The following is a 19,222-nucleotide window of genomic DNA, read 5'->3' as shown; positions in this document are numbered from 1 at the left end:
GCCGTGACCATCTTATATATACCAGACGACCCCCCATATCTATTAAATGCTAGGGCATTCACTAAGGAACAAAATATCTCTAGAAACGTGGCGTGACACTAGTCACGTGACCTCGCTGACGCAACAATATCTAAAACTTAAACGATATAATTAAGTTAATAGGATATGTAGAAAAACTATATATAAACATTTAAAAGCTTATCCTATACTGTCTTGCTTAACAGTTTTGTTTATTTTTTGCATTCAGACTGTTCTAAGCTATTCAATGTTTTAACGTAGCTGTTACTAGAGGGCAAATCATATTAAGCTAGAGAGACTTCGACCAGTATGTAAACGTAGGTGCCCCAGTGGCTCACGATAAGTATGCAGGGTTATGACTCTAAAAAGTCGGTTTCGATATCTGTGGTAGGCAGTGCACAGATAACCTATTGTGTAGCTTTATGCTTAACAACAACCAAACCAAAAGTACCTTAGTTACAAGTGCAAGTAAGCAGAGAATTAATATTAATGTGAAAGTTAAGTATTCATTTGAGTAGTGAATGGAAATTCAGAGAAGTTAGTGAGTAATTGCATATTTTCAGTGTCTACTGTCTGTAATCGAATTCTGTTATTCAGTTACACGGTGAGTTACGCGTTTGCTTATCTATCAAAGCTAATTAAATTAGGCGTAAGACTCACAGTTTACATTGAAATATATTTGAAATTAGATCTACATTTAGTTGCGAAGTTTATGTTGAAAAGTTCGTTAAAAAAATGTAGGCCTACAACTTACGTCAAAGTGAACGTAGTCTTTAGCAAACGTTATGGAAGAAATAAATTAAATCGCTATCATTACACGAACTGGACTTACCATTATTTGTACTGTTACGTCTCTGGTCGTTTGTTAATTTTCCGTAAAAATTCTTTCCGAAGAACTTCAGCGATACAAGTTCTTTCTTAAATAAAACTAGTTTATTCTTTCTCAATACAATTCTGCAATACACAGAATTTCCATAGTCACTTTAACTTAAACACACGCTATAATTCACAACGCACTTTACTTACGGTCACTACCGCTCACTCGACTCTATTATCTGTCTCTGTATCTCCCTATCTGCCCTTATCTATGCCGTCACTTCTTCTCTCCGCTTTATTTGCCGGGCTTATATATTAAAATAGAGGGCGTCTAGCAAATACTGGGATATTCGTGAGGTTCCCCGATCCTTCTACAAACTCATGACGTGTTACTAGCGTCACGTGACTTCCACTGTCAGAACAGTACCATTCAGGTAATCCAAAAAAACCCGCTCAATGATAGATCACCTTACAACGAATCTTTATACTTACAGGCTGTTTTTTACTTTTTAAATATTGACCTTATACATTAGTAAACTTTTTGTATTTACAGTTGTTTTTCATTTTTAGAATTGTTTAACTTGTATACGGGTCAGGTTAAGATATTTGCAGGTCTGTTTTTACTTTTATAAATGTTTATTTGGGATACGTATAAGCTTAATATTTTATTCTGTGTGCTAAGAGATTCAGCTAGAAATGTTACAACTGCAATAATTTTATTAAGATTAAAAACAGCTGGAATAATATAACACAAAGATGCTTTTGAAGTGTAAAATGACGTAGGGATGGCAGTGCCAAAAATAATACAAACAAGGATATAGGATGATACAACTATACATAGATCATCCTTACATGACTTTCAACACTAAAATTTAATGTTACACTGTAAATTGCATACTTGACTTTAATATTACTGCAGTTGGAAGTAATATGTTCCTGACTGTTGGTATGCAGTTTTTGTCATAATATCATGGTCATATCAGGGTAGGCATCGATGTAATATAACTAAGAGTATAGGACTTACGTACAAGGAAAACCAAGTTGAGTCAAAACATGTCTGATTATTACAGGCTCTCGCTACGAGGTCAGTCGAATTGCCCTACCTCGTAACCATTTTGTACTCGTGCATTTTACAGTATAACATTAAATTCTAATATTGAAAGTTATGTATTCTTTTGCAACTGCGATCCCTACATCATTTTACATTTATAAAAGGATTTTATTATTTGTAGTACAATCGCATACTTGTGTTTATGTGTGACTAAAGGTACTCAATAGACATAATACAAACACGCACGTTGAGAAATCAACAGTGAGAGATAGTTTTATTTTAACAGATGATCACCATTCACTTTCATTTGTTTCTCTACCCAACAAGTCCAAAAACAAGGCAAGAAACCATCGCTAAGATACCAAACCAGAAAGTGACCAACCCACCAAACTGTTCAACTTTCTTCTTGTTTCAGTGGAGATAACTCTAAGACTACTTTATCAACTAACGTCAGTTTAAACCTAAATTCAATCTATGTGTCTCTAGGCAGTGCATAGTTTCAATAATTTAATTTAATTTGTTGGTTTTCATTGTAAGTATGCCAAGTCCATGAAAAAGGGGTGATAGTATAATTTTCTCACTGTTTACTAATTTATACCCTGTAATTACACAATGAAGTATACTGTCAAAAGTTATTTAACTAATCTGTAAATAGAGAACGTGTGATGTCAAATAAATACGGTGGACTTTGGTACTGTATATGTGAAACTGCCTCATTTCTGGGCAATGAATATGATTAAGTAAGTTTGTTTTACGTCAGTGTATCATTTAAGTAAAAATGATATATTGATGGAAATTAAAGTATGCATTTTGATCCTAAATTGTTTGAAGTTAAGCATAAAGTTAGTGTTTGTTTCGTTAAGACATACTCATTATACATGTTATCCAATTGTGTAAAGAAACTTACTTTTTAAGTTTGTATTAAAGTTAAATGTATGTGGGTTTGTTGGGCTAAGGATTCTTTTACAGTAGGTGTCTGTGACTTGGCGATAAATTCGACGATGAATGAGCAGTACGCACTCCGCTTGTTTTAAAATGATATATTCAAAACATGTTAAACTCATGTACACTATATATATCATAGTTGTATCTTAAATACTATACTGTTCTCTTCATGTCAAAAGTTCATTTGGGACAATTCAATTTCTTTAGAATTCAGTTGACAAGCCGAACTGTTTTATACACTATCAGTGTATAATTTACTTTTCTTTTTCTTCTCTCTCTTTTTTTTTCTTTTTATCACAACAATATCGGTGTATAATTTACTTACCTAGGCTTGTGAGTTACCGCAGTTGTATCCTGAACTTCCGATATTCGTCTGCTTTTTCGTATTTAGGCCTACTTCCAAATAATCGTCTGCTTTATTTTGTCAAAGCTCACATAGGCAGGTTCGATTGCTTTCGAACACCCTTTAACACTGGACAAATTATTTTCCTAAAATTTCAGAACACTGTTAATCTCACTTTAACATATCAACCATTAGGCTATTCACTCCTACGACGGTTAACTTTGCATTTAACTTTTCTCTGACTGAATTTCTCCTTTCCGTGACTTTATTTTACTCTCTTCTGCATTTTGTTCGTCTGCTTGCTGCTATTTATACGTCTATTGCTTAGGCCTTCTAGAAATCTCAATATCCTCGACATCAATGGACTGCACGCGACATTCGATAGCCTCGATATCAATGAATTATAAACACAACTTACGATTTTTACCGAATTACGTAACCAAACTTGTCATAACTATCGCCTTTAAAATAATTTCTTTTAACTCTATTGTTATGAAAAAATTAAACAATCTGAAATATTCACTCACAAAATAAATAAATATATGTCTTATATACCTGATAAATTGAAAAAGTGCTCGAAGCTACTAGACCTTAATATTATTGCTTACCAACGACATACAGGGGTGTGTTTACTCTCGCCCTGCGAGAGTATTGCAATCGGGTCCGTGTGTGTGTGTGTTTCCACGCACGTATTTTGAAAACTAATAGACCGATGTTTATGAGCATTTAGAGTACCATGATCAACATATTCGGTATTTCTGCACAACTATTCAAAAATGCCAACATTATCAGACAGACTCATAGATAACTCGCTTCAATATTATAAAAATATTAAAAAAATTAACTGATGGGCAAACTAGAGAGTTACGTAATACGTGATGAACCTCTACCCTCTAAACATCATAAATATGAAATTTACAGGCCAAACAGTGCTAGGATAACTGAATCCTAGACACAAATGTAGCTCTAATTTAAAAGGTTTTTAAATTGGATTATATGTTTGTATATATATGACTGCTAAGCAGAACTGTATTGTGAACACGGACTAATAGTGTGATGATACATAAGTAAAAATATACGACTTAACATTACCCCATGAATTGGACAGGGCATGAAAATGGTATGTTAATTAAAATTGCAGACAATGGACAAAATTAAACATACTGTTAGTAATGTAACAATGTAACAAGGGTTATTACCTAGGATTCAGTAACAGTGCAAGCTAAATAACAATTCCTGAGAAGGAGGAAGAGGTTAGTGCTGAACCTGACCATCCCTGGTCTAAAACATGGACAGAATCCCGATGAAGAAGAAGACGAAAATTTTACCTAAGATGGAAAGTTGGTATTGGACAATCCTCCACAAATTTGGCCCGGATCCAAGTCAGAATCTGGATTCTGAATCACTTTTAAGCATTTTTGGGGAAGATAGGGCATTTTCGCGGTTTTGGGTTAATAACTCTGTAAAGTGTGATTGGATTTGTACCACATTTCATGGGAACATTAAGGTTGAGACTCCTCATCACCCAACAAAAAATGATCCGGATCATTGATCATTTTGGATCTGAGAATGATTTTCTGAGTTTTTGAAAGTGAAATTTTACGTAATCCAATATAAACGCATGCAATCTCGAAGAAGAGTGGCGGGACGAGGGTTTTATAGGGCCAAATTCTTTTACAGTAGATGTTTGTGACTTGTTGGCGAAAAATGTCAACAATAAATGGAGAAGCACACAATCCGCCCCCCCCCCCTCCAGTGGCACAGTTGTATGTCTGAGGACTTACAATGCTATAAACCGAGTTTCGATATCCGTGGTGAGCAGAGCACAGGTAGCCCATTGTGTCGCTTTGTGCGTAAGTACAAACACGCACACAATCCACTTGTTTTAATATATATATATATATATATTCAAACAAGTCAAACATACATATAAATGTTCGTTACATTATTAATTATCACAGTTGTATCCAAAGCTTTATATAACTGTCTCTTTTGCGTTAGAGTCCATCCACACGGGTGGGTTCAATTACTTTAGGACACCCTTTGAGAAGACACATTATTCTCCTGTACTCTGTTATTACAATACAAGGCTGTGATACTCACTTCAAAATTACTATTATAACTGTTGCTTACCACAATTATATCGAAAGCTTTAAATATTTGTCTCCTGTTCATCAAATTCCACACAGGATGGTTCAATTACTTTAGAACACACTTTGACAAGACAAATTACTCTTTACTCTCTTATTATAATACAATCAGTGATAAGTTCACTTACGTTACCCCATTGGTTACCACAGCTGTATCCAGAGCGTTAAATAATTATCTTTTACGTCAAAAGTCCAGCCTGTGAACAGGCTAGTTCTGTTACTTTATAACCCAATTGACAAGACGATTTATTCTTCTCTATCTCTGTTATTACAATACAAGCTGTGAAACTCACTTTTGAAACCTGCCATTACGACTAAACTCGCGCGCAGTTGAACTTCACTTTTACTTTCACTAACCACTAACTTAGTTACTTGCACTAACTATGTCACCTATATATATGTGTGTGTGTGTATTGCTTGACTGAGGTCTAGAACTTTTTACAAACTACTGGACGTTATGATGTAACAATACTCACTTAAAGCAACGAGAAAAATTCAGAAGGTTCGAGTAACATGACGTCAATTAACAAAAACTGAGATACACAACAAATTATTGTAAGCAAACCTGCGATAAATTATCGCTTCTAAAAATACTAAATTTAACATTCACACTTTATAACTATTCAAATTATAAATCATGTATTAAATTTAAATGAAACAGTCGTACATATCTAACAGAGGGTATTCAATCTCTCTGATTGCTCTTATTTAATGATGCTTTGTGCCGTTCATATCAAGTGAGATTCGTTTTTTAAATGATATTTTTGTGAGTTTAGTACAGGATTGCAAATTGAAAAGTTTTTATACAAAAATGAACCAACAGTAAATAACAGACTGATATATGTGAACATTTTTTTTATTAAAAATGCTTTCTAAAGCGTTTAAATAATATTATTTTGTATTTTCTCTTGTTCTAAATTTTTTGGATCTGCTCACGTTGAAACACAGTAATCCAACTTGTGTTGTTCACTTTTACTCATTTAGAAGAAAAAAACATCATCTTCTTGAGTTGTTTAAGAATTAAAAAAATTATTTTTTTTATACAGAATAAGTTATCTTCATTTTGTAAACAAACAGTAGAAATTATTGTTATTTTGAGAATTTGTAATAAAAAACACAATTCTCACTGCTTAGCTTGATTGCACAAATTATAGACTTTCATATTGCGTTGTGAAACACTGGAAACTATGACCACCCTATAGTGTGATAAAGTATATGTTTTTAAGTTTCATAAGAAGCTGTTGGCTCTTAATATTACGTAGCTTTTGTAATAATACATAAATACAAAATGTCTAACAACGCATAATTTCCAAACAGTACTTTCTTTAAGTCAAGGTCTAGAAGTTATTACTCAATATCCAGCTCTTAATGACTCTGGTTTCCACATCCAAATTACCAAAACGCTGATTCATTTAATATTTTCTTTCCTTGATTACTTTGTTATCACTAAGACTTAAAGCCCGGGACCCCTAATTAACTTATGGCTGGTATGCTGCCCTGATAGAAAGAAAAAAAAACAACAACAACAGAAACTTACAAATCTTTCGTTCTTGCAAGAAAGAAAGTCATCAATTCAAATAATTTACTTGAATGTTAAAATACATTTTCCACATACCAAAACATTTAGACATATTTTACCACTCTCGATGTTTTTGTAAAGTTCATTGAAATTAGTTTCTATGGAAGGTTCATTTAGGCTAGCATCGTCTGTAAGAGAAATACAGACAAAACTAAAAGGAGACAATAAGAGCACGCAATGATTCTGCATCATTTCAGTATTCTGAAAATCTTAACTTTCACTTTTATTACATACTATATTTTGTTTCAAGTTGTAACATAACAAGTTTCCAAGTGAATGCAGGACTTATGAAAACCTGACTTTATGAAACTGAAACAATGTACAATAATTATGACGAGCGGTTTTATAACAACTGTAAGGGTTAGCTAGTTGAATCATTGTTTTATAACAAGCTGTATAAGGGTGAGTTAGCTGAATCATTGTTTTATAACAAGCTGTATAAGGGTTAGTTAGTTGAATCATTGTTTTATAACAAGCTGTTTATATAAGGATTAGTTAGTTGAATCATTGTTTTATAACAAGCTGTTTATATAAGGATTAGCTAGTGAATTATTGTTTTATAACAAGATGTTTATATAAGGATTAGCTAGTTGAATCATTATTTTATAACAAGCTGTTTATATAAAAGTTAGCTAGTTGAATCATTGTTTTATAGCAAGCTGTTTATATAAGGGTTAGCTAGTTGAATTATTGTTTTGTAACAAGCTGATTATATAAGAATTATTTAATTGAAAGCTTGTTTTATAACAAGCTGTTTATATAAGGGTTAGCTAGTTGAATCTTTGTTTTATAAAAAGCTGTTTACATAAGGTTAGCTAGTTGAAACATTGTTTTATAACAAGCTGTATAAGGGTGAGTTAGTAGAAAAATTGTTTTATAATAAACTATGTAAGCGTTACTTAGTTGAAACATTGTTTTATAACAATGAATGAGTGACGATTTCCTGAGTATTGAAAAGCCGTAGGGGTTCTTTACCTGAAACAGAGTACACTGTTTATTACAATATGTAGAGGTCGGCTAACTGAACCAGAATACGCTGTTTTATTACAAGCGGTGAGTGCTGGTTAGCTGAACCAGGATACATTATTTTATAACAAGTGTAACGGCTTGCTATCTGCAACAGAGTACTTGATTTTACAATAAGCTGTAAAAGTAGGCTAACTGAACTAAAATATATTGTTTTATAACAAACTATATATCGGATGGTTAGCCGAGACAGTGTGCGTGGTGTATAACAGGCTTTGCTAACAGGCCCATCATGTGCTGTACAGGTGTCATGGAGTTTGTTTTTTTATGTTTACTGTTCAGGGAATTGCGTATGTCGGCGTAAAACGGTGCACTGCGTATCTCGCGTCAGTCAACCACGGATTAGTAGGACGTCATGACTTTCAGGTACTTTTGCTTTTATTTGGAAACAGTAAAATGTGGCCAGTATGAGCTAGTCGAGAACCAGTTACTGTAATCCTGAATGTTTTACCTTTATCCAAAGGGATGTAAACTTTACCGTAGAACAGATAGTGCCACATCTTGGGATAAGTCAAGGTAGGTAGCTTTGTACGAGTAACATCACGTGATCTTTTCAAGGTAGTAATAAGTCCAAGTACTTGTTTCTGTGCAAGTAACGAAACGTGATCTCAGTAGGCAGCACACCTAGTTGCGCACCTCTTGTAAATGATTTCATATAAATAGGTAAATGTATAGATAGTATTCTCGTAAAGATATATCCACATGATCTCATTAAAATAAGTACAGCATTGATTATCGTATCTTCGTCCAGATCACACCACATTATCTTTCTATGTTTGAAAGGATCCGTACTCCAACAACCATATGAAGTTCTACAAACAAGAAAACAGCACCCTTAAATCGTAAATATTGACGATTTTCTTTTTAATGCGGGGTTATTAATTTAAAATTTACCGGGAAATTTTTTTTATACATTAATGCTGTTACTTTGTTGTTTTTTCCCGCATGTTCGTGGAAACTACTTAAGGTGAGTTAGTTTTCTCTAATTTTGAACTGATAGGTTAGAATGAACGAAGCTAGTCAACAACATCCACCGCAAACCCTTAGGATACTCTTACGGCCCCAATAGGACTCTAATGATGAAGCTGTAGCTCTATAGTCCAGTACGCCAATCACCGGGACACACTCGACCCTCTTAATTCGCAAACAATATAAACTTCCATGTCTTTTATATTTAAATTGTTTATAATTTCTGATCTAACGAAAAACTGCTGCTTGAATTTAATATTAACATATATAACTCAGCTTTATGAGTTGAATATTTTCAGCCAAGAACAGCAGAGTGTGTATTTTATATTCAAGGTACATATAGTTACATAGATTTCATATTTCAACGATATAACATTTTCTAGATTATATGTTTAACCTTTGTGCAGCTGTTTGAATTTAATATTAACATCTATGACTCAGCTTTATGAGTTGAATATTTTCAGCCAAGAACAGCAGAGTGTGTATTTTATATTCAAGGTACATATAGTTACATAGATTTCATATTTCAACGATATAACATTTTCTAGATTATATGTACAACCTTTGTGCAGCTGTTTGAATTTAATATTAACATATATACAGTTCTAATGAAGTTATTTTAAAGTACAGAGTGGACCATATCGCCCCCCCCCCCAATAACAAAATAGAAATAATAGTAATCTTATTGGGGGTCGCTATGAACCTCTCTGTATGCAAAGCTCTATGGACTTAATATTTTAAATTGTACACTTTTCTATACATTGGATATATGTAGACTTATAGGCTGATTTTGAGTAGTAGCAATATTTTGTAATTCTGGAAGCAACCGGTTTAAATTAATACCATTCAATCATCAACCACTCCGGATACATTGGAATTATGGGTAATTAAATCAGTAAGTTCGAATTAAATTAGTCTCTGGGTGTAACATTCAATCATCAGTAGCTCCGAATATATATGTACTAGAGATTATTACCCTTCATTGGCAAACGCCCCCCAGTGGCACAACGGTATGTCTGCGGATTTACAACGCTAGAATCCGGGTTTCGATACCCGTGGAGGGCAGAGCACAGATAGCCCATAGTGATGCTTTGTGCTTAATTACAAACAAACAATCATTGGCAAACACACGTTATATCGGTTTTGGGGGATATCAATGCTCACCAGTTATTCAAAGTTAGTCCTTGCAAAACGCTTCATCGGGCCTTTCAAAGCGGATAATTAAAAATATCGGTAACAGACAAACTTTACTTTTACACCAACTTTTAGTTGCGTAATATTTTTTTTAGTAGGTTAATAATAAAATATATTATATCTTAACTGATCTTTAATCGGTTCTTAACTTCTTAAAATCTAACGAAAACAATCCTACCTTCCATTCTTGCGATATAAATGTGACAGAATATTTTCAAATACTCACGTTAAGTTATTGTTCATGTAACGTGGTGTAAGTTATGTAACTCATATATTATTATATATTATAATTAGACAGAAATTCTACGAAGTTTTTCACACTTCATTTTTATTTCATTATGTACCAGGCACTGCCTAACACACCCTTGTACGTTTTAATTAATTATAAGATAAATACCAGAAGTTCCGATTACACTGGACCAAAAACAGCTCAGTCATATTCATTCTTGGGTTTTACAAGCCGCTGGCTGTCTCGGTAAACGCGTGTTTTATTTTTGCTTACATTATAATTCTTTCTCGTGAATGTTTCTCAGAGGTTCATTTGTTATTCAATGCTGTCGTTGACGGCTTCATAAGCTAATGTATTTGTGTTTTTGTAATCTAAGTTTCTTAATTTCTTTCCAATAGGCTGAGTGAAATGGGTGAGAGTTACTGTTTATGTAAAAGATGTATTGATTAAGAATAATTATCATAACTAGTTTATTTTATCTGTTATTGTTAAAATAAACAACAAAAATTAGGCATATCTTTTTCTCTTTATCTTTGTATACATCATTAAAGTCTTTGTCGCTCAGACACTGTTTACTTATTCTGTCTTTTAATAGGTTCTAATTTTCTTCTTCTAGATTCTTATTGACTGTTATGACAAGGCTTCGGTTGAGCGTGAGAGCAAGTCTTTCCAAGTACGTAAGATCACCAACAACGTTTTAAAAAGTTACTGGTATCTTTAAGAAGAGAATAAAAGAATTTCTGAAAATCAAGACAGTCTTGAGGCTTATACTATATTTAAACGTTCTGTAGAGTAACACAAAAATATCTTAATGGTTTATGTTGGTTTTCGAAAGAACGAGTGACTATAAAGTCTTCAATCTTTCAGTAATTTTTAAAGTATACAAGAGAAGAAGGTGGTTTTAAAATTTTCAAAGGTTCGGTTTTACGTGAGTTAACAACAAACTAACATGGTTGACTCTCTATGGCACCAAAGTCCTTCTCGGACTCTAGTTCTTGGCTGCATCCTCACTTTCATTGCAGCAGTGTTACTAATAATTGCCTTCGCCTGCCCTTATTGGATGGAGTCAGATTCGGAAACAGATAGAAGGTTTGTGCGTATGGGTTTGTGGAGTGTTTGTTTTAATAACTACAAACATCTCCCCTATTCATACGACAGAAAGTTTGATGGCTGCCACTGGATTTACGGTTATGAGTATGAAGATATACGGGATTGGTTACAACCAGGTACGTAGTTTTACTGTGTTTCTTCTGTAAGCAGCCAGTTTTGTAAAAACAAAAACAGTGAGTCGATTATTTGTGATTATATATTAATGCCATCACATAAAAACATTTTCCCAAATAGTTATTTTAAAAATAAGGGCGCCACCTTGTGATTAATAGTTATTAATGTTATCTAACAACAAACTTTTTATCTATCAAGTTATCGTTGTTATTCGCGAAACACTATATATTTTAAACCAGAACAGCTACACTGGTCAATGAATGCTTCCTCTCACCCCATAGGTATCTTTGAATTGTGTATGATAGCTACGTAAGAACATTTGACGCATCTATTTTTGTACTTTAATGATTTACTTTAATTTCTTAGTCAGAAAAGTTCCTTTCTGTGCAAATCGCGCTTTTTTTATACATTTAAAATACATGTTGATTAAAAGTATAAAATGAAAAGCGTTTAAAACCTTTCTGTGTTATCTTTATTTCACGGTTTATACTTTCAAACATTAAACTTTGAAATGCATTAGGTCTACTACACACAAGCTCGCATGGAAGCAAGACTTGATACGCTGATTGCGTAACAAACGAGTTTAATAGCTGAACAAAAACCTTTCCCACAGATACTTCCAAACCTGTTGTCATAGTGAGACTGCTAGAATGAATCATAATAATAAAGAAACAACAAGAACAGAGTAACACAAAAGTAAATAATTGTTTCATCCCTGTTTAATTCAAAATTGTTATGACAATGAAATAATTCCAGACTCTGAGACATTTTTTTTTGCAAAGTCAATAATTAAATTAGTACACGAGATAGATAACTGAAAAAAATAGATAATTTGTAAGTATTGGTAAGAAAGTTTCTTTATTCATTGTCCATTACCCTAAATTTTTTTGTAAATTGTAATAAAAAATCACTCCGCAATATGTTCTCTGGAAAGATAAAATAATGTTACGTCTCTGGTCGTTAGTTAATTTCCCGTATAATTTCTTTCCGATGAAACTTTAGCGACACAAGTCCTTTTCTAAATAAAACTAGATTATTCTTTCTCAATACAACTTTGAAATTCACGTAATTTCCACGGTCATACTATAAGTTAAACAAACACTATGATTTACAACGAACGACTCACGCGCTCGACCCAACAGTCCGCCTCTATCTCTGTCTGCAATTCAACTACATTACATTGTTGCCGTCACTTCTTGGTGGTCTTATATACAAGAATACCGCATATCTAGTAACCTCTCGAGGCTTCAAGAAAGGGCATGAACGTTCTAGAAGCGCATGACGTGTTACTAGAGTCACGTGACCTCCGCCGTCGTAACAGTAACATAATTAACTACTGATTTTAATACGTGAAAGTTGAAAAAATACGCTTGCTCCAAAAGCTAGAGCTCGAGGATTACTTTTAGATCACATCTACTTGGACTGATTATGATGTATTCTTAATTATTTTAAGGAGTTAAGCACAAAAATAATTTTCAGCATAAAGCATCTAGAACCCTGGAATCTTAAAACCGTTTTCACTTCTTCAGTATATATCACTTGATATATGTGTGTAATATAAATAAATTTATAACTAAAGTTATCTTACGTTTCACAGCTCTTACGTCTTTACTCTTCCATGAATATTTTGACCTGTAACTTCAAGTGCATATTCGTGCTGTTGTTAGCAATATCTACTGTTACTAATTTTCGTAAATACATAAACAAATCACGAGTAAATGTCGTAGGCAGATATTATGGCTGTAACCCTTTCATAACTTTGAAAACAAATACATTTTTATTTTGATATGTTCGGGGTTTGTTATTTCTTTTAAATTAAATACAGTTTGCTTGTAACTAGATTGGGTGTTAAGAGGATGTATCTAGCTGTGAGAGAGGCTAATTATGCATTTAGGTTCATCTACGTGGTTAGAACAGTGCAATCGTATTTGTTTCTAAATTGGGCAGCGCTCTAATTCAGTCATTAACACTTTTCTTACGATATCTGGTTTACTGGACATATGCAGAAATAGACAAACGGAAAATGTTACTTTGCTCTTTTTAATAATCAGACTATAGTCTCCTGACGTGTGTTTGAGACCTTCTGGGCAGTGTAACAAAGTTAAATTTTCGGCACTGGCTAGGGCAGATATAGTGTCGTTGATGTATTGTTATACATTCCTTTTTACTTTCGCCGCTAAATTCATAGAATTACATTATAATTCCAAGCAGAGCTAGCATTGGCTCATTTTTTGAGTCCAAAAGTGCCTCTGTCTGTGTTGTCAAAATCTTCTGTAGCTGATGTACAGAAAAATTAGTCGTAGGTCAAAATCCTCTTAGACATATGGTATTTTCAAAGTCACTGATTTCCCTCAGAGTAAACAGGTAGGAGCCAAAAATCGAGAGAACCGATGGACGCTGTATCGTAAAGGTTTGATTTTGACTGAGTCTGACACCAAGAAAAAGACTGAAAACAAAAGTGTACAAATTAAAAATATTTATTTGTGAAATATATAAAATTAAACACAGGCAAGTGATTCTCTATGGTGTGATGAATGGAGAGAAACTTTTAATATTGTCTTTCTCAAAAGTTCAGGCTTGCTGCGAACCAAAAAGTGTAAACAAGTAAACGCAAAATATGCTCACAAACAAAGGAATCTGAAAGAAAATGGAAAGTAAGACGAAACAAAGAATCTATACAAAATCTGACTTTAATTAAGAATTGACTGAAATAAACCTACAGTCTCAGAACAGAGTAAAAATCTGCAAATCTTTAAGAGCTGCAAAATCTTACTAAAACAAATAGAAATATTGCAATATATACAACATACACACACTCTTTCTCTCTCTAGGCACACGCGCTATACACCTTACTGAGGGCCACTCACAAGTTAATAATAGTGTATCAAGCCCTCCGGACACTTCATCATTTACTACGATAAATCTACAATGTTTCATGCTAAAGTAACCTTTCATAAAGTGAAAACATGGTGACGTCTTTAGTACCAGACTCACCTCATCTTGTGAAAATCTAAAGCAAAAGAAACTTAGTGGCTCTTCCTTGACTGACGTTATAATGTAAAAATCAACTCAAATTACACTGAAATGTTTGAAAATATACACATTAACTAAGGAGGCAAAAAATATTTCATACATTCTTGTATCACACACTTCATAGGCCATCTTTTCAGTGATGCTAAATTACAAGTAATTTGGCTTATTTGCTGTCTAGTGAATCCTCTGTGTCAGTATTTTATCTGTTGTCGATTCTGATTTAGTCAAATTTATTTACACTTACTCTCAGTTTTCAGTTTTAAGATTTTATCTGATGATACCACATATAATGTACTATATTAAGCAACTAGTTTGTCACAAACAATAATATGGATTAGTAATAATGATCATTTACCATCATAATTACTATTTCAGTGCTTTAAAGCCATCGATCAAATGAAACATTTATTTTTGATTTACAGTCACATTTATAATGTATAAATAGGTGTGATGAAAATGGATTTATTAAGTTTTACAAATACTATTAAATCATTCTTAGCTGGCTTAGGCCTAATAAGAAATTCTGTGGATTTATATAATTATTTGTGGTTTTAAAATATTGTAATGATAGCGGAAGTCAAGTGACGCTGGTAACACGTGATGAGTTTCTAGAAGGATCATGAAGGCTCGAGTGTTTGCCAGAAGCCCTCTATTTTAATATATAAGTCTGGCAAATAAAGGGAGACAATAATTGCAGATAGACAGATAATTGAGTCAAGTGAGTAGTAGTGACCGTAAGTAAAGTGCGTGAATCGTTCGTTGTGAATTATAGCGTGTGTTGAAGTTAAAGTGACTGTGGAAATTAAGTGTATTGCAAAGTTGTATTGAGAAAGAATAAACTAGTTTTATTTAAGAAAGGACTTGTATCGCTGAAGTTTCTCGGGAATAATTTCTTCGGGAAATTAACAAACGAACAAAGACGTAACAATATCTATGATATTTTCTTATTCTTATGGGTTTCTATATCGTAATAATTAAACAAATATATCGTTTACAGTTTGTAAAAGTTGAGAGAAATTATATGAATGTTCTGAACTTTTATGTGAAGTTTAAAACTTTTGTTGTGCAATAATAATAATATAAACATACATTTCTATGAACTTTTAATACTTATTTCAATCATATCGACTTGTAAAAGGTGTACATATCAAAACAATTTAGATATTTATTGTTTGAATAAATATTCTGTAAAAGTGTAGCTCAACAGTTGTTTAGAGTTCAAATGGTCAAACATTTACTAAAACTTTTACATATCTGTTGTTGTTACAGGATGGTTTGTTTTCGTTCAAACGATGATGTCGTTCGCTCTATGGTTTTCAATGATGGCTCTATTTACAGTCTTCGCTATAGTCATGAGAGTTCTGATGAAGCTCGAAGTATTTCTGTTAGCGTCTTCTGCTGTACTTTGTGTACTTACAGGTAGGTAAACTTTTCTAATGTACAAATGTGTAAAGAATTTGAAAACTTTGATTTGCAGTCGTCTTGTACATTTGTTGAACAAGACCTTGACTACTTTAACTTTCAAATGGGCAGATAGATAGTAAGATAGAAGAAACAATTAGTCATAAGATTGCTTTTGGTTGTATTAATTTCTATGTACACTAGATCTAAATGTGGCAACTTTCTGGAATTAGATCTGGATACGGCAGAGTTTGGGGGGTAGTTATCATTACTAAATGTAGACGTGGCAGATTTCTGGGGGATTGCTATCATACTCGATTTAAATGTGGTATATTTCAGAGATAAGTTTCATACTAGATCTAGATGTGGCAGATTTCTGGGGGATTGCTATAATACTAGAACTAAATGTGGCAGAGTTGGGGGGTTTCGATTGTTATATATGTGGATTTGCACGAAATTTTGTTTGGATTGTTATGTTTATGCTATCTTCACTTTATACTGCAGCGCTACCTTTATTCCTGGCTGTAGCCGTGTTTGGAGGCTTGTGCTATGACCGCTCATGGTTACCTGGGACAAGTTTCAACTATATTTCGTGGGCCTATGCTCTCGGAGTCATTTCTATCTTTTTCCACATTTTGTCATCGGCCTGCTTGTTTTCTGAAGCTGGAAAAGCACGTGAACGACGTCGTATGGGTAGTAATCTAGTGTACAACATTCCGTCCAGGTAAGCCTAATTGAAACATAATTGGCGGGTTCTTTTTGATTATTCAATAAAAACAATGAAGAGTTTTATTTCTTGTTGAACTTCACTATCTGCACCAGCCGTCCCTAATTTTAAATTATAGACCAGAGGGAAATCAGCAACGCCAACTCTTGGGTTACATTTTACCAATTAATGGTGTGCTTGATCGTTACATTATAATGCCCCCACAGGTGAGTATGTGCTGCAACGAGTTGTGATCCTATGACCAGCAGATTGAGAGTCGAATGCCCTAGTCATTAGGCCATACCAACTCAATAACGCAAAGTACAGTCTATTAAAATTAAATGATAACAAAGTTAAGCACAAAGCTACACAATGAGCTATCTGTACTCTGCTCACTACGGGTATCGAAACCTGGTTTCTAGCGTTGTAAGTCCGCAGATATAGCGCTGTGCTACTGGAAGAGGGGGGGATGATAACGAAAGCGATTTCTTTCTTCGACTGTAACGTACACGTTTTTAAAGACTACGTTCGTTGATAGTCCTAACCCACATAAAGAATTAAAGTCACTCACTTGTAAATTTCCTCTCTTATCAACGACACAACTCAAAATTGGCAGACTAACTTGAATAACGTGTTAACATATTTACAAAGTGACTTACTAGCTCACTGCGTAACTCTGTAATTCATTGAATAACTGTTTTGTTTTATAGCTCACACTATCCCCCCACCCCCACCCCAAAAAAGAACAAAATGCTGAAAATTAGATACACCATTCCAAATTTATCCATTCAGGAAACTCCTAAAGGTGACGCCCGGCATGGCCACGTGGCCCAGGGTGCTCGACTCGCAATCTGAGGGTCGTTGGTTCGAATCCCCGTCACACCAAGCGTGCTCGCCCTTTCAACCGTGGGGGCGTTATAATGCGACGGTCAATCCCACTATTCGTTGGTAAAAGAGTAGCCCAAAAATTGGTGGTGGGTGGTGATGACTAGCTGCCTTCCCTCTAGTCTTACATGCTAAATTAGGGACGGCTAGCACAGATAGCCCTCGTGTAGCTTTGCGTGTAATTCAAAAAACAAACAAACCTAGAGGTGACACATTGTCATTACCTCACGCCAGAAACTCCCTTTAGGAAACAAAACGTCTAAATTAAAATATTTTACTCGCGTCATACAACAGTATTAACGTTAAAAAGTCAAAAATGCCTTACGCTTTGTTGAAATATTCATGTTCAGCTGATATTTAGAAAAAACAAACAAACTTCAGTACGATTGTACAATTGACAATTAAAGCTTAAACGCTATCCGAGATTGTGACATGGTAATACATTCATCATCTTTGAAGATTCTTTCCAAATGCAGTGATGTGGGAGATTTAAGTTGAGAAGAGAAATTGATTGTTTGTTTGAAGTTAAGTACAAAGCTACACAATAGGTTATCTGTGCTCTGTTTACCACGGGTATCGAAACCCGGTTTCTAGCGTTGTAAGTCCGCACACATACCGCCGTACCACTGGGGGGGGGGGGCGCAAGAGAAATTGAAACAAAAAAAAAACTTCGGGTCTTTCAGTAGTTTTTTCAAGGTCAAATATTTATGGTTTAGTTTTTAGTTCAAAATATATAACGAAATAAGTTTTGTTAATCGGTTAGAAAATGCGCTACTAGTCTTATGAACGTTGAAAATATGGTTAATTGGATATAAATATGTTTTTTTATACAGAGGAATAGTGATGACGAACAACTCGCCACCGTCGAGAAGAACAAACTGACGGATAACTCATCAAAATGAACTACAGCATTAGAGCATTTTCCATATTTATATTTATTCCAGAATTGTCACATATTGTTTGTTTTATACTTGTTCAACTAAGTCCGTAAAATAACAGGTGTTTAGTCGTCATACGTTAAAGTTATTGGTAAGATTTAATTCATATATCTTATTTGTTGGTGTTAGGGCCAGATCTTATTTATTACACACTCAGTAGTAAGTAAAGTGCTAGTAAAGTTTTAGTTTCATTTTAGCGGATTAAGAATAAAAGTTGTTGTTTTTCATTTACCGATTAAGGTTTCTACTGAATAAGGGGAAAAAAAAAAGAAAATCTAATGTCAAAAATTCCATTTGTAATTACTTAGCAGTTCCGATTTTCACTGATAGTATTCTTAAAGTCTGATCTTTGTGCAGTTAAAATATCAACCTGAATGAATGGACAATATTTGGTGTCTTTATTTGTAAATCTAAAATGTATTAAAGATCACGCATCAAATTCCATTTCTTGTTTCCAGACTTCGTTATTTCAATATTTGAAAAAGTGTGAGCCATCAGAATGAGACAATGTTACCGTGTGGTTATAACTGTCATCTGTGTCAAAAGTCTTTCTAATTGACAAATTGTTATTTTGTGTTTGTATATGCTGTTCTATCGCGTATATTCCAAGTGCTCATCATCTCGAGTACATGGCCCACACGTTCTCAAGAATAATGTATCACAGAAATATTTTCATGGATGACTATTTCTACTGTCAGTTTGGAACACAAAAATA

The 19,222-nt window shown here is 33.8% G+C and overlaps 1 protein-coding gene across 4 annotated transcripts; it reads left to right on the top strand.

The window, feature by feature from the left end:
- Nucleotides 1-8,253: 8,253 nt before the first annotated feature.
- On the top strand, nt 8,254-18,951 carry LOC106460597. 4 transcript variants are annotated; one of them, XM_022387344.1, is made up of 5 exons: nt 8,254-8,444; nt 10,937-11,546; nt 15,916-15,996; nt 16,483-16,702; nt 18,403-18,951. In XM_022387344.1, the coding sequence occupies exons 2-5, from the start codon at nt 11,270-11,272 to the stop codon at nt 18,449-18,451; spliced, it is 627 nt and encodes a 208-aa protein (XP_022243052.1). In that variant the 5' UTR covers nt 8,254-8,444; nt 10,937-11,269; the 3' UTR covers nt 18,452-18,951. The 4 variants fall into 4 exon arrangements, with proteins under 4 accessions (XP_022243052.1, XP_022243049.1, XP_022243051.1 ...); XM_022387341.1 differs by having other exon boundaries at nt 15,847-15,996; XM_022387343.1 differs by lacking the exon at nt 8,254-8,444 and adding an exon at nt 8,554-8,591 and having other exon boundaries at nt 15,847-15,996.
- Nucleotides 18,952-19,222: the final 271 nt, after the last annotated feature.

The sequence above is a fragment of the Limulus polyphemus genome, unplaced genomic scaffold, assembly GCF_000517525.1.
Source record: "Limulus polyphemus unplaced genomic scaffold, Limulus_polyphemus-2.1.2 Scaffold801, whole genome shotgun sequence".
NCBI classification, from domain to species: Eukaryota; Metazoa; Arthropoda; class Merostomata; order Xiphosura; family Limulidae; genus Limulus; species Limulus polyphemus.
Note: the sequence above shows the minus strand (reverse complement) of the source record. Positions and strands in the feature narration are given on the sequence as shown.